At 32.9% G+C, this 14,806-nt stretch overlaps 2 protein-coding genes across 3 annotated transcripts; both read left to right on the top strand.

The window, feature by feature from the left end:
* The first annotated feature begins 3,134 nt into the window (after window positions 1–3,134).
* On the top strand, window positions 3,135–7,695 carry LOC105162726 (ABSCISIC ACID-INSENSITIVE 5-like protein 2). Of its 2 annotated transcripts, none has more exons than XM_088880499.1 (4): window positions 3,135–3,413; window positions 3,600–4,619; window positions 4,690–4,761; window positions 4,842–7,333. In XM_088880499.1, the coding sequence occupies exons 2-4, from the start codon at window positions 3,771–3,773 to the stop codon at window positions 4,899–4,901; spliced, it is 981 nt and encodes a 326-aa protein (XP_088736625.1). In that variant the 5' UTR covers window positions 3,135–3,413; window positions 3,600–3,770; the 3' UTR covers window positions 4,902–7,333. The 2 variants fall into 2 exon arrangements, with proteins under 2 accessions (XP_088736625.1, XP_011079132.2); XM_011080830.3 differs by lacking the exon at window positions 4,842–7,333 and adding an exon at window positions 7,340–7,695 and having other exon boundaries at window positions 3,139–3,413.
* A 1,557-nt stretch (window positions 7,696–9,252) lies between these two features.
* Window positions 9,253–11,806, top strand: LOC105162728 (adenylylsulfatase HINT1). Its single transcript, XM_011080831.3, has 5 exons — window positions 9,253–9,411; window positions 9,527–9,584; window positions 10,392–10,481; window positions 11,241–11,358; window positions 11,454–11,806. Exons 1-5 carry the CDS (start codon window positions 9,356–9,358, stop codon window positions 11,519–11,521), a joined length of 390 nt encoding a protein of 129 aa, XP_011079133.2. The 5' UTR covers window positions 9,253–9,355; the 3' UTR covers window positions 11,522–11,806.
* Window positions 11,807–14,806: the final 3,000 nt, after the last annotated feature.

Below are 14,806 nucleotides of genomic sequence, written 5' to 3'. Positions count from 1 at the left end.
ATTTTAAACTACCACACGAGGGTTGTAGACATTTCACCTCACTTCTCGAGAATAATTACACTTTTATCTTTTGAGATTTAATATAATTATATATAATTTTTTTATATTTTAGAAAATTATATATAGTACTATTGAGGTTTGTATCTGTCTAGTAACTACGTCTCTTCATTGATCAAAATTTATTGACATTAACAAAAGAAATTAAATAAAAAATTATATAGATTATCGATTTATTATAGGTAAAGTAAATTTTTCGAATTAAATTATCCTTATAACGATGAAAATACACCTCCTTATATGCATTTACATGTGAAGATGTAAAAAGATAATTTGACTATAAAAATATTTATTTAACGTGCTATAATCAATGATAAGTCAATGGAAATAAATATGAAATTTTATTTATTTTTTTATTAATATCAGTAAATTAAATAAATTTCACTAATAAATGACTTATTTATTGGATGAAAGTTACTGATGAAAATTTATTTATAATTATACTAAATTTTTAAAAAAGGGAGTGGTATTATCTTTTCTTTTCTTTTCTTTTTAAATTGAAAATATGAATTATTATTTATTTTTTTTAAGCCCACCCTTCCAATTGATAAAGTATACCAAATAATAATTTAAACTATAAATTGCAACCTCCACCCTAATCTTAGTGTTATTTTTCAATCGGAGTTGCAAATATGTGAATTCACGATAAGTTTACCCGTTTTTACCTTGACAAGTAACGATGCAGAGCTTTCATGACAATACAACTATTAAAGTGTCAATATATCTTTAAAATAATTAAATAATTATTATTATTTCTTAAATATTTTAAAAAATAGAAATACCCCTAATTTTAGCATTTTTATGCTAAAAGCAAGTGAGAAGTTCCTAATTTAATTTAGGAACTAAATTTTGATACTAATAAAAAACCATAATCCTCAAGAATTTTCTATATTTACATACTTAGTCTAAAAATCTCACATTTGATCATATTTTGGCAAATTTAATAATGTGATGATAATTTTAGCACTAACAACATATAGCTACTGGACCAAGACTGATATCTACGTCAGTAATTTAGGGTGGCAACGAGTCGAAATCGACCATTTTTGTCGAGCTCGAGCTCGAGCTCGAACTGATTTTTTATTTTTTTATTTTTTGTTTATTATTATTATTATATTAAATTATAGAAATCATCAATTGTTTACATAAATTTATAAGTAATAAAATAGATTGTATAATGCATACTATATTATTATTATTAGATTAAATAATGAGAATCACCAATTTTTTACATAAATTTATAAGTAATAGAATAGATTGTAGAATGTATACTATATTAAATATATCAAAATATAGTACAAAATTCTAATTTATTGTTATAAATATAAACTACTGATTAGTTTAGTAGTAATATAATTAGTAAATTGTACAAAAAAAAAATCATTTTGAACAGTTTAAAGTTTTTGGGAAAGTATCAATTATCTGAAATAATGCAATTAAAATACATAAAAATATTTTATAGTTGAGATTAATATGTGTTCACAATCTGCATTAAATTTATATATTTATAAATGTTACTATTATATTAATGTAACCACTATTTTATTTTGTTGAACAACATGGGTTAATCGGACCATCAAAATTCAGATCAGACCGTTAGATAAGATCAAACTTATAAAAAAATACACTTGGTAAAATTTTAGACTTATTAGATATACGGATGTCAAGATATTGTGCTCAAAACATAAAAATAATCATTCAAATCGATGTATCATAGAATCAGGCCATGTGATTTTAAATCAAACCGTCTGATATGATCTAATGGACACGGTCTTATACATATATAAATTTGATGTGAATCCGATCTCCAGATTTTAAGATATCCTAATTGTTGATTAAAATTTTTAATCTCATTATATATAATAAAATAATAATTAAAATTGTTCAACCATCACTATTATTATCATTATCATTATTTTTAAATTAATTCATATGAATCACTAAATTTTGACATAAAATAATAAAATAGATTACATAATGCATAGTATGTATCCTGATAATAATACAAAATTCAAAAATAGATTAAAAAAAAAATTATAAGTGAATTACCTATCAATTTAAAAAAAGTATAACGTAATACAAATATATATTAAAATATAGCATAAAGTTCATATATGTCATATTAAATAATAATTTTAATTACAAAAAATATTATAATTTACTAAGTTGTTGATTAAATTTATTTTTGTATAAAGATTAAATGTATAAATAAAAGTACCATAATTTATTATTATCCAAAATAAAATATATGATAGTGATTAATAATTATAATATATGGTCAATTTTGATTATAAAATCGATCAAATATAAAATATAAAATTCAAAAATAAAAATATATATAAAAAACTAAAAAAAACTCGCGAGTTTATGAACAGGCACAGTTGAGCTCGATAAGCTCGCGAGTAGGCTCGACTCATCTACCACCCCTAGTCAGTATGAAGGGATCAAAATTATTAATACTTAACTAAATTTATAAAAAATGACCAAATATGAGATATTTAAAACTAAATCATAAAAAAATAACAAATATATAAATAGAGTAAGTTATAGGACCAAAAGTGCTAACACTTAGAGTTAGAGAACAAAAAAAAAAAAATGTAATTTTGCTTTAATTATGTCTAACTAACTCTGATGCATTAAATCCCTTTAAAAGTATATAAATATATTTTATCAAGTTAATTAACATAATATTTCAATAATTAGATAATTTATAGTTTCCCAAATTTGAGACATTATATCCCCAGATTCACTTAATTGCTAGGATGGGAATGAAAAATCAAAAGTGTAGAATCTTTGGAAAAAAGAAATATTTCTTAAGAGTCTCTTTTTCTTCATTATTTCTCAAAAAAAAAAAAAGTTAAATCTTTCTTGAAAATAAATAATTAAAAAAAGGTGAAAACCAACAATAATTAATAAAGAATTCCAACTTTCGAATTGTGAGGAGATGCACAATTCCCCATAATTTAATAAAAACAAACATTGCTTTTGATTTGTTGAATTGTTTGAATTTGTAATTTATAAGATTTGATGATACGATTTTGTGTGTGTCCTATGATTTCATATTCGAATACATTAAAAATTAACATAGTCTTATACTCCTTTCGGAGAATAGAATGTGGGTCTGATTTCTCTCTCCTCTCTCTCATCTCTCTCATCTCTGTTGTATTTATTATTCGTCCACATGTATTGTATATTTTGATTTCTCAGGACTTAGATTTTGAGCTCAGGTTTTGCAGCATGGCTTCTGGGTTTTTTGTTCTCTTATAGAGAATGTTGGAACAGCTCTCTGCCTGCATGCAAACTCAAATCTTGTTCTCAGACTTCTCTCGCTTTCTGGGCTTCTTTGATTTCTCATGGTAAGTCTGTTTCTCCATTTCTTGTTTCTTCTATTTTTATTTTTTTTTTGGGTTAATTTTCCGTGCATTTTTGTTGGATTTGATCTGGTTCTTGATTTTGGGAGCCAAAAATTTAATCTTTCTCGCATTTGCCCGATTGATGCTGTTCTTCAATTTGATGGGCTTTTCTTTCTTCTTTCTTGATAGATTGAATGAATGGTTGCATTTTCTGCAAGTTTTGCGCTGCGGGGATTTGTTTGCTGCTGTTAATTAAGGGGGTTTTGGGATTCATTTCTGGAGGAAGTTAGTTCAAGATTGTGGGGTGTGTTGGAGAGAGTGAGAGAAGAGAGAGAGGGGTAAAGAGGAGGAGGCCATTGAATGGTTGCTCAGAGAATGGGATCTCAAGGGGGTTGTGGTAATAGCATTGGGGGAACCCAAATTCAGACACAGGACTCGAAACCGAACCCGTTGGCTAGGGAAGGGTCCTTGTACAGCCTCACTCTAGATGAGGTTCAGAACCAATTGGGAGATTTGGGGAAACCTCTGAGTAGCATGAATCTTGATGAACTTCTGAAGACTCTGTGGACGGCTGAAGCGAATAATCAAGCGATGGAGGGTGTTGATTATGGGCCGTCTTTGCAGCCTGGCCGCCCTGCATCAGGCTCATCTTTGAATCGTCAGTCGAGCCTCACATTGTCTAGGGATCTGAGCAAAAAGACTGTTGATGAGGTGTGGCAGGACATTCAGCAGGAGCAGAAAAGGAGTAGTCTTGATAGGAAATCGACTCTTGGGGAAATGACATTGGAGGATTTCTTGGTTAAGGCAGGAGTGGTTGCTGAGTCACCCCCAGGGAAGAAAAATTCGGGTTCAGTAGTAGGGGGTGTTGATCCAATAGGACCGCCTCAGCAAGCTCAATGGATCAATTATCCGATCCCATCAATTCATCCACAGCAGCAACAACAACAGCATATGCTGCCTGTTTACATGCCAGGCCATCCAGTTCAACAGTCTATTCCCCTTGGTGGAAATCCTGCCATGGAAGCTGCTTACTCAGAAAGCCAAATAACCATGTCTTCATCCCCTCTGATGGGTACTTTATCAGACACCCAAACACCCAGACGTAAAAGGGTTGCACCAGAAGATGTAGTTGAAAAGAGTGTTGAAAGGAGGCAGAAGAGGATGATCAAAAACAGGGAATCTGCAGCACGATCCCGAGCAAGGAAGCAGGTGTGACTCCATGCATTGAAATATTTTTCTTTTGGCTATAGGTATATGTTATTGACTTTTTAATTTGCAGGCCTACACACATGAGCTAGAGAACAAGGTTTCGCGTTTGGAAGAAGAGAATGAAAGGCTCAAGAGACAACAGGTTGGTTCCCTCATCTCTAAACACAACATATTTTCTATAGCGTCCTATTTATTATAGCACCAATCTGCATTTCATGCTAGGTCACAATTGTCTCCCAGTGCAAGGCCAACCAGCAATTTGGTACTGGTGTTAAATTTTGAATTGAGTGCTCACATTAACTCTTTCACGTTCTTAATGCAAATACTGACTATAACTGATGTTGGCTCACTCATCAAAAGCTTTTGGTGTGTTTATGACTTTTGCTCATTGGAAACGCTTATAAAGTTGGATCTAATAACTTATGTGTGTGGTTTTAGTTGATTCATGTTCAATAATAATTCGAAAAGCAGATTTATGCAACTTGGGTACTAATTTAGAACTGTCATCAATAGCAATTATTATGGTGTCATCATAGATATAGAAAAGCACTAATATTCTTGCTGTTGAAACATGAAGCAGTGCACAGTGGGAAATACATAAGAATAATTGGTTATACGAATATGCAATGCATAATACATTAATTGATCATTTAGAAAATAGAAGCAATGTCATTTGAAGATTGATTCTTAAAAACCTTTAACAGTAGCATAATCATATATATGCAAAGTTCTATAGAAGGTGACATAAAAACATCTTTATTGGTTTATCCATGGGCTACTGTGTTGTCCACTAGAGTATCATCTTTTAAGCCTTTTCGGTGAAAAAAATCAGAATTTTTGAAATCAACGGTCCTTTTTGTTTCACAATGTTGTTAGCTGGTGTTAGGAAAAGTAGAAGATGGTTGAGTTCTGTACATGTATTCTTTTTTCTACTAGAAGGCGCTGTTGTTACTAGATTGCGACTCTATGTTTTGTGCCAAGTATGATGAAATTCCTCTACTTTGCCTAACGTTTGGTACCCTGGATAGTGGGATATCAACTATAAGCCAGATTAACTAACACGTACTGTACAAAATGCTGGCTGCTTAATAATCTATTTCCATTCTTCTTTATTGCTTTCTGGGATAGACCTCTCTTCACACATTGATAGTTCATGACCTTAAGTCAAAGTCCTTAATTTTGTTGGTTTTCCCTGAATCACTCTTTCTGTTCCTCTCACCTTGTACAAAACAGAATGCATGACCATTAACAGGCTGAACATATACTTGCTTTTACATTCTGTTCAATGAGTAATTACAAAACTATTACCTGAGTTTGACATTCCATTCTGAATGCTGGGGTTTCAGCAGGAAAAAAATTGCATGGGTGACTGACTGATGTTGGAAAGACATTCTTCTGCTCACTGAAACTTCATAATATAGTGTCTTCACTGAGAAAACAGAAAGTATTAACAATTCATGTCCAAGAATTCCCTTAATTTTTGCTCGTATTTTGTTTCTTCTTATTACCATAGAGCTGAAATGAGAAACCTTTGTGCATGATTTACATGTAGTTAATCAAAGTTCAATTTCTACTACATTGAAGATTAAGAACTATAAGAGCACCAATATTTTTCACTTCTTTTCCTCTTTTATTGACCCCGAAATATTGCATTTCTACTTGACATCCAACTTCCAGCTTCTGTGCATTGGTGCAGTCTTCTGATTCATCTATCTTAAGATAACGCATGGAGATCAGTAAATTTTAGAGTTCATTCTGATCTAAACATGTAAGAAAAGAGTGTAGAAAAACCTAAATTTGAAATTCGAATAGGGGTGTTTGCACTAGCTTCTGTTCTTGTGGTGGAAATAGGTTGTGAGTTAAGAACTAGTGAAAATTAATAGTTTTTGAAACAAAAGCAAAAAGTGAAGACTTGAAGTTGGAATATTTGTGAAAACAACTTAAAATGCAGAAGTTAATTGGAAGTTGTTTATAGCTTACACTCTTTCAGTTTATTTTTCAACAATAAGTTGATAAGCGTTTATTTTGTGCGGTTGCAAACACCCATTTTCTACTGAGCAAATTTGCCATATCATGAGAATGTTTATTTTAACCAGGCCTAATTCAGTTTACGTCCAAGAAATGTTATCTCCTTCTGTAAGATCAAACATGACGACCATTGAGTGGTAGACTTCTTAGGCTAGTTTATGCATAAGCTTTTGGTCCTTTAGCCAAATAAACTGGCTGAATCGAGGATAACTGCTGCAAGTCTTATCGAATATGATTGTGTTATTACAATATACCTGAGAGAACTTAACAAGTCCATTACTTCTTTTTGGCTCCATATCAACACCAACAACAAATTATACTGCCATTCTTCTGCACAAATCTGCTTCTCTCTTTTGACATCAGTAGCCAGCAATCCTCTTTGTGATGAAACTAGCTTTTTGTTCAGTCCACCTGGAAAAGTTTAACTATCTTAAGTTGTTGGCTGATAAATTGATCTCTGAATCAATAAATCGACTTCAGTAGAACTACTATTCAGCAGCCGTTGATGAAATTTAAGCAAATCCCTTCTGACTCAAAGCCTAGTAAGGTGACAAGTATGGGATATCACTTCATCCAAGAAGATTATTCTTTTATGTTCCGTGTTGTCAATGGAAGGGCTAACGACCCTATAAACATTATATTTCTCCATTTCCCTCGATTTCTTGGATATCCGTATTTATATGTACTTGCAGGAATGGGAGAAGGTGTTGCCGAGCATACCACCACCAGAGCCAAAGTATCAACTGCGACGAACGAGCTCAGCCCCTATATGAGGATCATGTAGATTCATTCTCGTCCTCACCTTTTTAGCCGGTTTTAGTTTGTTTTTCTCTTTTTTCGACTCTTTGCAACTTGGGGTACCGTCACCGTCCATGACTGGACGACAGCCATAGGATACATAGCATTCATGTTTGCCTTTGTTGTTTGAACATTCCATGGCCATCCTGCCCGAGTGAACCTTCTCCCTGTATGTACATTTTTATAGCGTTAACTGACATGGAACTTTATGGAACTAGTTATGGTGATTCGAGGCATAGTTCCCATGAAATTTTGCTCTTTCATCTATCGTTATGCTTTTGTTATTAAATAAATGGAATAATTACGTTTACAACACTTTTGACCCATAGTCTATTTACACAAACTACTCGTGTCTTTTCTGTAATTACAGAAATCACCTTGGCAACCAAAAAACAAGGGTAGTTCGTGTAATGATGTCGATGTTTTCAAGAAGTGTATATGTAATTTTTTAAAAACAGGGTGGTTTGTATAAATAATATAGATGTTTCTGGTGGGTGTATGTGTAATTTTCAAAAGATAAGAGTGGTTTTTTTGTAAATAAATCATAGATTAGGGGTGTAATGTAATTATCGCTAAATATATACGTTGGTCAAATAGTTTCTGGATTATAAATTGGTAGAAGGAAACTTCTCCAGCCCCCGATTCAATCTAATTACACGGTGAGTGCATTATACTAAAAATGATTAATTACATATTAAAAGGGTGTTTGCAAATAGCTTTCGCCTTCTATGGTTAGAATAAGTTATAGAAAAAAGTTGTATGTTAACAAGTGGTGAGAGTTGGGAGTTTTTGAAAACAAAATAAAAAGTAAAAAAAAGGTGAATTTCGAGTGTTTGAGAAAATAATTTAATATTTATAATTTTATTAAAATATTATAAAAGTTGTTTCTAATTTTCTTTTTACTTAAATAACTTAATCGAAACAATTAAAAAGCATAACTTATAAATAAAAAATATATATATATATTTATATTATTTTCAATAATAAATCGTAAATCTTTTTTTCAAGCGATTACAAACACTCCCTGAGTTAAGATGGAGTTTGGGGTGAGTTAGTGAACTTTTTAAAATATTTAAATTGGTAAACTTCTTAGAAAATTAGTTAATAATATCAAAAAATAAGATATCAAGAACTTATAATTTTTTTTTAAACATGAATGGCATTTTCAATTTCTTTCAAAAAATACAAAAACTCACAAAAAAGAAAACATAAATTTATTACAATATTATAATAAAAATATAAAAAAAGAATAATTACATTGTTCTCTCATAATATTTTGTATAATTACTAGCAGAGCACACCGTATAGTTCGAAAAAAATATATTTAGTATTCTTGGCGTTTGTTTCTTCTAACAAATAGACCCTTCAAATAGTTAAAATTTGTCAAGTTTGCTGATAGGGTAATAAGCCTATCGATGATAAATATAAATTTTTATTTAATTTTTTACTAATATCAACAAATTCGATGAGTTTTTATTAATATAGAAATTTATTTATTAGATAGGAACAAACGTAAGAGGTACTAAATATAATTACTCGAATTACAAGAATTTATATATATCAAATCTCATGAAAGAGCTGTATAATTATTTTTATAAAATTAATATTTATTTTTGCATTTTGGACGTGATCATTATCAATAATATTTCAATTTTTATAAGAATATTTCAAATTTTTATTGCATCAACGCCATAATTTAAACAACTTATAAAAATACAATTTTATTTTTAAAAAATAAGACTTTATCCCATTACTTGAAAATGTTCATAAAATTGAAGGAAAAATTAATTAAAAAAGAAAAATAGAACCTTTACGGGCCTGGTAGAAACAACTGGAAAGTGGAAACCTCAAACAGCACAGCCGACTGCTAGTAATCATTTGTTCTGTTAACACAAGTCCTCTGGACGGCTATGGCTTCCGAGAAAGATGCTGCTCTTGCTGCTGTGCCCTCTGGTTCTCCCACCATGTTTGTTTGTTTCTTCCCTCAGCCCTTGTTCTTTGTTTGTGGGTTCAGTTTGTATCTCTGTAATAAACCATATATGCCGAGAATTTGATGTTTCTTGATGGTTGACAACATGCAGATTTGACAAGATTATCAATAAGGAAATACCAGCCAACATCGTGTACGAGGATGACAAGGTTGTTTAAGCTCGACCCTTTATTTGTTTATTTAGTTTCTTGCTTGTTTTGATTCGAGATTTTTGTTGATATGCTTTTGTGATTTTGTTGTATGAATTTGTTGCTTGTATCAGTGTATATAAGTTATTAAAAAGCATGACAGAGTGAAATTGGGTAATGAAAAATGGTGTACTAATGTGAGGAACAAACACGTGAAAGTTTTCTTCTTTTCTGCTTTGGATTTTGTACTAATGCCTTTCTCGATCGTTTTGTAATTCTGTGGCGACACAAAATTGGACTGCTTGCTTAGGTTTTGATGTCTTTTGTTCCCTATATACTACATTGTTTGTTCATTTATGATGTCTGGATGAAGCACTGCTCGGTAGTTAGTTTCATGATTGAGGATTTTGTCCCTTTTCGTGCACTCAAAGCAACAACCTTCTAATCTTATTGTGGCCCTATGGTCTAAGTGACGAAGGGATGATAGTTTTAAGGTAAAATGGCTGCCCTGTTAACTATGTGATAAATGGGTGGTCATAAAAGCATAAATGAATGACCGTTCCCATTCGAGTTTTAGTTAAATTTCCTTTAAACTACAGGAGTGATCTTTACAACGATATCATGCTCGCCTAGTAAAAGCCCTTGTTTTATGTGACCAATTGATTGACGAACTGGTTGTAGCTCAAAACTATTATAGTGTTCCTGTTGTATAGTTTTCTTGTTTATGATTTTCCCTTTCTTTAGCTGAAATGGTTGGAATTGAAGTGCATGTAAATTGAAACTGAAAGCTCAAATTATGTTATAGCAAAGCTTGTCATTTTTCTGCAGGTGCTTGCTTTCAGGGACATAGCGCCCCAAGCCCCTGTACACGTCGTCATTATTCCTAAAGTGACAGATGGCTTAACTGGACTTTCCAAGGTAATCTTTGTTCTTCTTGCATATCCTCGAAGCCAACTTCATGTCTCCATTGACTTCTCAATTATAAATGAATTTTTCAACCCCAAACCCTGAAACTTGCCTTTTTCCAGACTGATGCTGCGGTTTGTTTCCTGCATTCTTCATCGTCTTGTCAATTTCGTACTTTTATGTTTACTGTTAATGTGGTACTAGAACTGAGTATTCTTTCTAGTTCTTGTTTTTATCTATCCATTGGGTCTAGAGATGTATAATCACATGAAATTACCTTAGATATACAAATGTAGTCCTTCTGGTCATTGGTGCTTCTGTGACTGAGAGTAGCATGAAATTGTTTGCTTGATCTCACACAGACGAGAGTATAGCACCACGACATGTGGTTTCTCCGATGATTTGTTAAAGAATGTTATGCTTCTTGAACTTGAATTTAAAGTCTGCAACCTGCAAGCTGTGTACTGATAGTCAGGCAGCAAATTGTAAGGCCTCTAGCGCTGTTTCTCATAAGCAAACAAAGCATAGTGAGGTTGTCGAGGAGACTCTTGCAAAGGGCAAGTAAGACATAATAATAGTGGTCAATTTATAAATGGGAGATTCATTTTATAAAGCTTGTGGTGGATCAAGGTTTAGTTATTCTTATCCATCTTGATTGTTTGATTGATGTGCAATTTTACAATTTCTAGAAACTTGTGCAAGAACACATAAATTCCTCTTTTGCTTTTGGTTTATCTTCAATATTATAACCAGTCATGGTTTATCCTACAGGCTGAGGAGAAACACACTGAGATTCTTGGCCGTCTTCTTTACACGTCAAAACTTGTTGCCAAACAAGAAGGCCTCGAGGACGGCTTTAGGCTTGTGATTAATGACGGGCCAAAAGGATGTACTCATACGAACCTCTCCTCATTTATTTACTCATGCAGGTAAATTTTTTGTCCATGTTCTGTAGTTGATCTTGACTTCGAGAATCTTTTGCAGGCCAATCTGTCTATCACCTTCACATTCACCTGCTCGGGGGACGCCAAATGAACTGGCCGCCTGGCTGAGCTGCTTATCTCATAGATATGCATGGAAAGCTCTTACATTCACTATGCCAAACTAGGGACGCTGTTAACTGCTTTGTCTGATTCTGTTCTTTGATGTTAATTTAAATTAAAACGAAGAGTGTGTGCAAACAACAATTTGTAGAGATCAGTTGATCCATGCCATTTGGTATTTCTATCATTGGGTGCATGTAAGAATTACCTCTGACTGCGGAGTTTTGACTGTTGCACGTACTTTCTGAAGTTTGCATTATCAGAATCAAGAAATCTACAACAGTGTTTTCAGAAGTTTTCGCCCCAGGTAGGTTACAGGTTCTTGTTTATTCTGTTCTTGCCAAGTTGTTCAAGTGCATACTTTTAACTTAGATAGACAAGACTTGTTATAAGTGTGTGCTTTTCTATGTATATGGAGGATAATTTCTTTGGGTTAAAAGCAAAATACTCGTTGTGTTATTAATAAAGAGCAAATTACCCCCTTGTGTTAAAAAAAACGCAAAATACCCCCCTGTCAATTAAATATTGTGGCACACTGTCTCTCTACACGAATTAAATATTGGTGAGAAGGGTGAAAGACGAAAATACCCCTCCTTATATTTAAAAATGCTGTTAGTCAAACTTAGGGTTTTTATTAATTGTTGATTTTGTTTCTGGAGAGAGAGGAAGAAAGGCGACTAAGAGGAAAGGGAAACAAGAAATCCACTCAAATTCTTGAAAATTCACCACCGCTGCCGGCGAAATCCACTCGAATCACTGTTGTCTGCGGCTGCGATACCGATTCCGCTATTTGGAGCTCTGGTTTCCGCCTCTTCTTCTTGAAAATCTACCACCGCCACCGGCGAACTCTTTCCCTTCATTCCCCCCCCCCCCAAAAAAGCCGTCGCTCGCGGCTGCGACACTGGACACGGTCAGTCTCGATCTACACAACTTCATATTTCGAGCTCCGATTTCCGATTTTCGCTTCTTCTTCTTGAAAATCCACCATCGCCGCCGGCGAACTCGTTCCCTTCATCCCCCGCCAAATGCCGTCGCCTGCGGCTACGACACCGAACACGGTCAGCCTCTTAATTCCACTTACCGATATTTACAGCTTCATATTTCGATACTTCTTCAAGAACTTGTGCACCTATACATACACTTAACAACCGTATCTATGTAGTGGGTGAATATATATATATATGGGTGAATATCCATGTAGGTTGTGCTATATTTTTGAATTTTTTTTTTCTTTTTACGAGTTTTGTTGCTGAATTTTGTGTTTGTTCTTTGGTTTAATGGAGGCTTTTTGTGAGGGGAAAAGTTGAGCAAGCAATAAATTTGGAAGCAGTAAGATAGGCCTTTCTGTTTATACTGTTTTTTTATTCGTTTGGTTGGGATTAGGAGTTCCATGGACATATGTTATTGGATTGGATGATTCGAATAACTACTTGGACATCTACTGTTCTTGTATAAAATCTGTACAATTTTGTTGACCAAAGTGAGAGGCAGAACCAAATAAAGTTCAATGACATTCCAAGTTCCCTCTTCCCAATAGTAGATAACAATTGATGGGTTACAAAAATCTGAATTTACCAATCTCTGACCAATGGTGTATGGCTTAACCCATTATCATGCCATAAACATATCTCACATATCCTTTGCCCCCAATTATTACATAGCTGATTAAATGTCTGTTCTTTTGGTTTTTAATTTATTCCTAATTATCTTAATTGGGCTATCAATTTACATAGATCATGAAAAATGGTAAAAAGATGCTAGAATATTAGCTAGATCCATGTTTTTATCTTATAATTACTGATAACTAATTGTTATACTAGTTGCAATGTTTATTTTGAATAATAGAAATGACTAGCCTTATGGTGTGATGCTGACTAACACACGCTGAAGCTATGGAACCGTTGAGCAGCCAGACTCCATCTTCATCTTGTAAACGACCTTTTTTTTTTTGGGTAAATGGCCTGTTCCTTTTGTAAATGTGAAAAAAATTGTCTATAATATGACACTCAATGTTTCTTTTGTAATGTGGCAATAAAAACAATATCAAAGTTTCAATCATTTCTAATGGAATCCAATTTTATATTTTTGTCAATTTTATGTAGTGTTGGTGTTTATTTTTTCTGTACATTTTCAGCTTCTATTTATGAAATTTAAGCATGAGAAATCCAGTCATAAAAATGCCAAAAAAGTTAAAATACTTAAACATTAGAGTTTTACAAGTTTAGTTTATATTGTCTTCATTTTAACAACAAAACTAACACTAACATAAAAAGTGAGAAACAAGTGGAAGAAGGAGAAATTGCAATAACATATGAGCAAGCTGCTGCACTTTTATTTGGGAAAAAATGTAGGGGGGTAATTTGCTCTTTACACTAACACAGGGGGCACTTAATCTCTTTCATTTAATAAAGGAGGGGCAGAATTATCAAAAAACAATATAAATATGGCCCCCCAGCCGCAACATTGGCTCGTGCGCCATACCTTGGACTCGCAGGAATCCAACTGCTACAATAAAATTTTCACAGTATGGTAATTTGGTATTTTTTATATCACAGGGGGTATCATGCATATTACCCATATCACAGGGAGTGCGTTGCATTTTTCCCTAATTTCTTTTACTTTATTAATTGAAATTATAATTGTTTTAAATTCGATTAGTTTTAGCTCGAGTTCAAGTTTGAGTTCAATTTTCTCTAATGGTAAGCTCATCGCACTCATCCTCTAGCTCGAGCTCTAAATCATGGATCCAACTCAACTTCGAGTCTTGAAATTTTGTTGAATTTGACGTAAACTCGATTTATTTACACTCGTACCTCGAGTTTTCTTGGTGAATTGATATTCTCAGTCATTGAGAAGATGGTCAAACTTATTTTTTCAGTAAGAGTCACATTGGACACCATAAAGAAAAAACAAGTCCTCCAAGAAATGCATGAAATTAATTACCATGTTTACCAAAACATAGCAACAGTAATTAAATTGTGTCTTAAAAGTGAAAATTATTTCTATCAGGACAATTCTGATGTCTTAACTTTTGAAATTGGACAAGTTGTCTTTCTTACACAAACTCTTATTTATTGTATGGTGTTCACAATTTACAAGTCTTTCATTTTCTGGTAATAAAAGCTACAAAGCTAATTTCTCAATTGAAAACATGACTTGAAAGCAATGACTAAGACACCATTCAACACCTAAGGAAACTCTTACAACCAGAAAAAAGAAAAACATTTCTGTTAAGCAAACCCCTTTCTTGCAAACTCCACAAGCAAGAATTTCATATGTATAAATAGCACAAGG

Source organism: Sesamum indicum, linkage group LG5 (assembly GCF_026168435.1).
Source record: "Sesamum indicum cultivar Baizhima isolate 11 linkage group LG5, ASM2616843v1, whole genome shotgun sequence".
Lineage (NCBI taxonomy): Eukaryota > Viridiplantae > Streptophyta > Magnoliopsida > Lamiales > Pedaliaceae > Sesamum > Sesamum indicum.
Note: the sequence above shows the minus strand (reverse complement) of the source record. Positions and strands in the feature narration are given on the sequence as shown.